General features: G+C 30.4%; 1 protein-coding gene across 1 annotated transcript; it reads right to left on the minus strand.

The window, feature by feature from the left end:
• Nucleotides 1–3,781: 3,781 nt before the first annotated feature.
• LOC108342070 (subtilisin-like protease 4) lies at nucleotides 3,782–6,235 on the minus strand. Its single transcript, XM_017579777.2, has one exon. The coding sequence runs from the start codon at nucleotides 6,095–6,097 to the stop codon at nucleotides 3,875–3,877; it is 2,223 nt and encodes a 740-aa protein (XP_017435266.1). The 5' UTR covers nucleotides 6,098–6,235; the 3' UTR covers nucleotides 3,782–3,874.
• Between the last annotated feature and the right edge of the window lie 2,342 nt (nucleotides 6,236–8,577).

Raw genomic sequence — 8,577 nt, forward strand, 5'->3', positions numbered from 1 at the left:
ACCGACTTACGTGATTTAAAATTTGTTTTTATGTAAAAAAAAATATATTATTTTTATTATTTTGGATTTTGACTGGAGAAATAATACCATTTAAGTATATGTTATATTTGATCAAGAATTTAAGTATTATGAATATCAGTAATGTTAAAATGAAAACTTCTTCTTTAAAAATCAAGTAATTTAAAATAATTCACTAAAAATACCGAGATTAATCTTCTTGTTTAAAAATACTGAAGATGAATGTGAATTAAAAAATAAATAAATTTTAGCATTATTATTATTTACCTGAATATTTTATATTATAATATTTTTATTTTTCAAAAAATCAATAACAACAAATTTAATTTCAAATTATATTAAAAGTTATAAATTATTTTTTATTTTAACCCCTTTCTTAAAATAATTAAAATTTAAACTCAATAATCTTTATTTTATTTTATTTTTGTTTTCCTTCCCATTTTGAAAAAAAAAATCAGAAAACTCAAAAATGATAATTTTTCTTTAAGAAGGTATTAGTTGTGTGTCGTCAAAATGGGTTGAAACTCTTGAGTCAACACGGCTTACCACGAGTTTGAGTCGGGTTGGGTTGAAAAAAATGTGAAAATTTTGATGCGAGTCAATTTTGACCCGGCTCGCTAAGAACCCGTAGTAAGTCGGGTTAGCTCACCAATCCACTTATTTTTTCATTGAAATCAAATTAATTATTTAAATTCAATTTTTTTATTGAAATCAAATTAATTAAATTAATTATTCAAAATGCATAAGCAGTAGAGCTTTTCGGGTTGTGCTGTTGTCTATCCAAAAATTCACTTCTGCTATATATTTTTGTTAATGACTATATGTAGTTTCTTGGTTAAACGGTATATATGTCTCATTAGTTAAGTGAGTCAATGAAACAACCCGTTTAACCCACCAATCCGTGGTGGGTCGGGTTATCCGTTTTGAGAACTCTAATTATTTTGGAAAAAGAACCAAATTATCTTTCTCTTATTTTAATTTTTAATATTTACTTTTTTTTAAATCTCCTTTAACAAGCAAATAAAGAACAAAAATCACAAAAAAAATGCTCTCAAAAATTCAGTTTTCAAATTTTAAAAGGTTTCTAATATCAAACATTAAAAAATCAGTTGAGAATTCGACTCATTTAAAGAAATAATGTTCTATTGGATCTGTTTGAAGAATTTCTTTTAAGAAAGATATTATTTATGAAAAAATTTGAGGATGTTAATTTTGTAATATAATTTGAAATAAAATTTGTTATTATTATAATAATTTGTAAAATAATAAAGAAAAATAAATGATTTTAAAATTTTACAATATTATAATCATTATTGTTATTATTCTTATTATTGATCATAAATATACTTTTATTATAATATTAACAAATTTAATTTTAAATTACATTAAAATATCATAAGACGTTTTTTATTTCGTTCCTTCCATTAAACTAATTAGAATTAAAAATTTAACATTTTTAATTAATTACTTTAAATTATTTTTTCATAATTTTAGTTTTCATTTTAAACTTTTTATTTGTCCTCCTAACTCTGGAGAAAAAAAAATAGATTTCTTTCGATAAATAATATAAAAAATCAAATAAATTTATTTTAAAATATTAGTTTGCAAAAAAGAATATTGTCTATCAATTATAATTTTGTATTATAGCTCTCGGCCCACAATTGCGCATTAGTCTCTCTGGTTGGAATATAGTGAACTTGACCGGCATCGTTTATATCCGTAGCTACCATCACTCTATTTTCAGCGACTCTGATTATTAGACTTTTAGCAACCGTTTGTCATGCCAGAGAAAGAGTATGACATTATGGCAAATATTTATTTTTCTCTTTCTTTTCATAATCTAGTCATCCATTATAGTTGACTGGTTCATAATACTTTTAATTTTCTGAACAAAACGTCTCACTAATTAAAACAACTATAGTTTCTATTTAACAGCACTTCCTAAAATCTTATTCATAACAAGTAGAATGTGACCTCATTGCTTACAGAGGCTGTGGTGCCTCTTGGGTTGCTGCTACTGTAATTTTTAAACATTCTACACTAAATCTTTAGAACGGCAAAATTATAATTTTTAAAACTCTGACAACTCTTCGTGTACAAACAAATTATTATTGTAAATGTTTGAGAGAATTCATTCAAAGCTTCATATTATACTCATTCAGAGAGACTTTTAAAATTTTAAGTATATTTGGGTTAACAATAAATGTATGTTCAAAGGATATCTAACATTCATATATTAACATTTATTTATTCGATTAATTAAAAGTGAAAGTCATTTTTTAATTAAATTTCAAAGAAAGCTTACACAGAATAAACTTAATTATAAAATATTTACATGGATTAATATATATTATAATACAAATTAAAATAATCTAAATATATAAAAGGAACTTATGTAAATTTGTATCAATTCTTTTTTAATAATAAAAATCTTATATAGGAGAGTGGAGTATTTATAATAATTTTATCATGGTAAAATTAAGAAAGAATAAATATGTTTTTACATCATGAATTCTAAACTTAGGCTTATTTTATCAAATGTAATAATGTTAAGTGATATGTATGTGTGTTTGTGTACATGTATACATATATAATACCTATCTCTTATTAAACCTTAGTAATTTTCTTTATCTAATTTTTTAATTTACTTTATAAAAGAAAATTAAACATTTTGCATAACACAATACAAAATAAATTGAATAAAACTAATTATTTTTTAAAAATAAATAATTAGATAAACTCCATTGAAAATAAATTGAATAATAGCAGCACAAACAAATTAGAGATTAAAAAATTTCAATATACTACTAAAATAAATTAAATAATAAGAACATAAAAAAAGAACAAACGTATTAATATACATAAATTAAATGGTAGAAATATAAATGAATGAATAAAAAAATAATATAATTTTAAATAAAAAGTTAATGCAACAAATGATCTAATAATCATAATGACAATAAATATATAGAGAGAGAGAAAATTTTTAATTATATATAATTACAAGAATATAAAAACAAAACAAAAATAATACAAAATTACATAACCGTACTCGGAACATACACATACACGGGAACTTTCTCTAACACTAAAATTTGTGTATGGTCAGAGGAATGGACCCTGTCTTCTAAATTTGATTGTTAATCATAACCTAAATTAAAGGTGAATGCGTGTTTGACTTTTTCCTTTTGATTTTTAATTCTGAATATATTTTTAAATTTGGATATTCTTTTTTTTATCGGATTTATATAGATCACGAATCTTCTATTTATATAATCTTAAATATAGTAACTATTTTTATAGTATTTATATAATATTTAAATATTACAAATGTTATGTATAATTAATTATTGTTTTTTTATGTTCAGCTTATTAGTATGCTAATTAACTATTATAGATATTCTGTTATGTATAATTAGTATTTCTAATTATAATTACAAGAATATAAAAACAAAATAAAAAAAAGGAGAAAGAATACAAAAGGAGATAAAACAATTCATGTGTTCGTTTTGAAAGACGAATCGATGGTGTATTTCTTTTCCTAATTTTCTTTTTCAAAAATACAAAATTCCATCTCACTTTGTCTTGTTTAAAAAAATCAAGTCAACATGTCAATGTGCAACATCAACGCATATTAACTCAGTTCAGCCAATTTAACGGTAAAATTTCAATTGCATTAATTTTTCATAAGTTGGAATTCAATTGAGAACAAAATCAAGTAAAAAGTCAATTTGAAACGAAAAATTTATGATGACCATAAATATAAAAACATAATTCCTAAATTTAAGTTTATTATAAGATATCCCAGTTGTAGCTGGTCCCATTGTAATTCTGCTCGATGCTAGCAAATGTTGCCTTACACAAAGATGACTAAGATCGGACTCCTTACAGTGTGTTTCACAGAGACCCATTGTAAAAACCCTTGAGCATAATCCTCAGTTTCATTGCCTGACTCTATACGACTGAATGACACTGAATATACCTCTTTCTGGTTTGCTTCTGAAAAGTTCAGTTTATCTGGCTGGACCTTCACATTGACCCCTTCTGGCGCTGTAACCTGGACAACATAAGACGAGTTCGCCTCACCTACATTTGTTACAGTCCTTGTGAATGTTTGTGGGGAACCAAGCACCACAGAAAATGAGGGATAGTTCAGCTCTCCTTCGGGAATGCTTGAAATCCCAGAGCACATAATTGTTTTATGTGCAATGATACCAACCTCCGTATCTCTGTAGCCTAAACCACATAGATAAGGTATATAATCATCTGGAGTGATATCATAAACTAGCCCGGGGTCATTTGCTCTTGGTGGATTCACGTGGCCAGAACCTGTGGCAAAGATATCGGCAGGTTGAAGTGTTTCGTCAACAATGAGTTTGTGTTCAGAATTGATTATGTATGCAGAAGTCATTATGGCAGATTTTATGGCAGCTGGTGACCAGTCAGGATGAGAGCTTTTGAGCAAAGCGGCTACGCCACTAAGATGTGGGCATGACATTGATGTGCCGGACATGATGTTGAAAGTGGATTTTGAATCAGTATTGTTGTCAAGGGGGAATGGCCAGGCAGCTAGGATGTTGACGCCTGGTCCTATGATGTCCGGTTTCAAAATACCAGGACTGGGCAAGTTGGGACCTCTTGAGGAGAAGGATGAAACGGCCGGAGATAGGGAGTTTCCTATTACAGTTCCCTTGAATAAAATGGTAGCTGTAGGTGTTTCAGTTGAATTTATGTAGTCTATAATCTTAAGTCCAGCATCATAGCTTACATGTGTTGCAGGTAGAACATGTACATCAGCTAAGAGACTGAAGCCATGGCTTTCATCATTCATGATAATCATGGCTGCACCGCCAACTCTCTTTACTTCCTTCCCTTTGGCAATTCTTCCCGTATCCCCTCCTCTCTCACACAAAACAACCTTGCCGCTGAAGTCAATATAGTTCAGGGATCCCGTAGCACAAAGTGCAGCTTCAGGTTTGCCATTATTACCAGCATAGGCTAAGGGTAGCAGTGGAGTATAATTGGAAGGCTGGAAAACAGATTCGCCGTCAAATTCTAGCCCGTTTCCTAGCTTTGCTGTTGCTACAATGCTTCTGTCAACATTGCTTGCTCCAACTGAGAGGATCCAAGGGGCTCCATTCACCAAGGTGCCAGAGAAAGGGCCAGAGTTCCCCGCTGAACAACTTACAAAGATTCCCTTCTGCATTGCTGCAAACGTGCCTATTGCGATGCTATCATAAAAAAAGGGAGGAGACACTTTTAGGCCAAGGGATATTGATATTACATCCACGCCATCCTCCACAGCTGCATCCAATGCGGCCAATACAGTGCCTTCCGGGCAGTCTTTTTCCAAACATACTTTGTATATTGCCAGGTGAGCATGAGGGGCAATCCCTGCTGCTGTGCCTTTGGCATTTCCTAGTACTTCTGCATTATCAACAAAAGCACCAGCTGCTGTGCTTGCTGTGTGAGTCCCATGTCCATCTTCATCAATTATTGCATCTGCTCCTTTCCTTGCATTCACTTCTCGGCCGAAATACCTTGCTCCAATTATTTTGTTGTTACAAGTTGTTGCCTGGAATTCACATCTTCCTCTCCATCTGGGTGGCGGTGGTGGCATTCCTGCATCATTGAATGAAGGATGGTCAGGCACGATTCCAGTATCCAGCACCCCAACAATTACTCCCTTTCCAAAGTTCGATTCCTTCCACAGTCCCGTTTGCTGCTGCAACCCCAAAACTTGTGGGGTATGTGTGGTTTGGGGATGTAGCATCATTTCGGGGCGAGCAGAGATAAAGCCATCCTTCTTTTCCACTTCTCTCAGCTCTTGTTCCGTCAGTCTTGCAGAAAAACCACTCATCACGTGCCGATATGAATAAATTATTCGTGGTTGTTCCTCAGAGCTCATAATCGTAGGTGGCAAAAATGAATGATACCAGTTCTCCAAATCATCTAATTCAGCGAGTGTCCTATCCTGTGGCCCCTTCACATGAACAATATATGTTTTTGAACTGCTTGTAGCAAAATGAATATGGAAGCTCAACACAAAAGTGAGAAGAATGAAAATGAAAGCATTCATGTTTAGCAGAAGGTTTCTGCTTGACGGATGAATAAACAAAGGTTCTTTAATTGAGTGTGCTTTGAACACACGTATAATAGAAAATAGATCTTGTACAAAACAAAGGAGGCATATATATGAATATGTTAGAAGCCCATATTGTTTAGTTAGTAGTGCTACCCATATAATATAACGAGCTTGGCCGTTCAAATTCTATTATTTATTTCTGTCGTTGACTCTTGGTTTTGTTGAGGAATTCTGAAAGTGCAACCTTTTGTTAGGTGTATACGGGCACGAACCACATAGCTCAACTCTATGGTAAAGAGCTGTGAGTGTTTTTTTTTTTGTGAATAATCTTTCAACATTTTTTTACATGGTTTAAAACTATTGGTCTTGTTTAAACACATATTTACTTTTTAAGTATGGTCTAGAATAAATTTTTATATTTTTTAATGATTCTTTAGAAGCACCTTTTTAAACCTAAAATACACCTAGAAGACAGACAGAGAATAATTTCTTAATTTTGCCTCTTGATTAATATGTTTGTGTAGGTTACTAGAATAATTATTACTTATGACATATATAATATATAAACTAAACATTCCACAACTCAATTCAATTATGAAAAGATCGTTTTTAATATTAATATATGAATATTAAACTCTCCTATAACTTGAACGAGTCTTGGAATTCAGTAATGAGTAGAAAAATTATTCATGTTTAAGTCGTTCTTCTACCATATTTCTGAACAATATATACACTTTTCTATACATCTATTATATACGTTTCTGCTATGTTCTATAACTGTGTTGCCTTGTCTTGCTAGAGCACTTACACATGCATGTTAATGTGATGAACGCTTTATGCACACTGAAACTAGTTGTTCAAAAAGAGAGAAACGTTAATATTGTTATTTATACGTTAGTTAACTTTTACTTTTAGTTTAATCATTACAATAGTTCCAGTTCTTTGTTAGAAGTAGTAGATTGGTTTCTCAAATTTTTTGTTTTAATTATTTTTTTATTTTTAGAAAATTAAAGTAATCATGTTTTTCCTATAATATTAAGAAAAGTCTTTAGTCTAGTTATTAATTGTATGATTATTTAGTATTATACAAATCTTTTAAGAAACAATATTTGATCTTAAGTTTAATACTTGAATAATTTGGTACGCTTGTTAATCAGTTAACACTTGTCAACTAGGCATATATTCAAAAAGAGGGATTACACACAAAAAAAACATAGAATTGAAAAAACCACATATTTACAAATTTTAAGAAAAACAAAATGAAAAAAAAATTGAATGCAAGGCTAACTATACAACTACAACTTAAGTCTTCAATTCCCCACAATTCCCCACCAATGGCGGCGCCATTTGTTAAACAGCCTTTTAATTGCATTAAGGCTAACAAAATCCAATAAATCCCTCTAACGTTGCATAAGGCAATATCAATCCAAGGAAGTGGTACATGTTAAGCTATAAATTGTATAATTGACCTTGCTAAAAATAGTATAAAATGCAATGGGAAAAAAAATGAGTTTAAACGAATATCTAATGGCTGTATAAAAAAAATGCATGATCCTATCTAAATGAACCTAGTGTATGCATGTGAATTGATCATAAAATGGTCTAATTGATGAAAACTGATGCAAGGAATGCAATGAAATGAATCTAACAATATTAAATTGGTAAAGAGGATGCAAAGTATGTAAAAACTCTAAGTGGGATTTACAGATTATGCATGAAACTGGAAAATGATTACATAATTGAGATTCCTATGTGACAACATGTGTTTTTGTGCACTTTTTTTGGTTTACAAATAGAAACTGAGTTCCTAGGATGCTAATACAATTGTAATGACCTAAACAAATGAAAAGGGTCTATTTCCAAGCGGATGAGTAATTGACTTAAATGCTAAAATGAGCATTTGCCTAATCAGAAACTAAATGACAGCAAGCACACAATGACAATAATATAAATCTGAAATTATGCTTAGAAATGGTAATGTAGAGAAAGCAAATGCATAAATTAAAATAGCCAATTGGGTGTCAACTACTATGCACAGCACTGGAACAGGAAGTAAGATCAATGCAGAGTATGGAAACTTAATGCAGAAGTAGAACATGATGCAGAAAAATTATTCAGGCAAGGTGCAAATGCAAGATGAATTGGTTTTAAACTAAGGAAATATTCTACTTATAATCACAGACAATTGTTAAAGGCAGAAATTAAAGAAATGTATTCAAACTTAAAAGAGAACCAACAACATAAGATACAAGAAAAATCACAAAACTTAGGACTGAATGCTCAATTTAATTGGCTAATTGAATATGAATTTGCTTCAAGAAGACTTCTTGAACAAAACAAGCTCACTCTGGGGTCTTATAGCCTTTCTTTAAGAAACTGAAATAATACATATTCTTGTTCAATTACACAAACATATTGAGGTTCAATTCTGAAGAGAAACTTACAAGTTCTGATCACTAATGCTACAATGCCAA

Source organism: Vigna angularis, chromosome 1 (assembly GCF_016808095.1).
Source record: "Vigna angularis cultivar LongXiaoDou No.4 chromosome 1, ASM1680809v1, whole genome shotgun sequence".
Classification (NCBI taxonomy): Eukaryota; Viridiplantae; Streptophyta; class Magnoliopsida; order Fabales; family Fabaceae; genus Vigna; species Vigna angularis.

Excerpts from the sequence above, each read along its gene's own strand:
- LOC108342070 (XM_017579777.2), bottom strand. The coding sequence starts at position 6,097 with ATGAATGCTTTCATTTTCATTCTTCTCACTTTTGTGTTGAGCTTCCAT.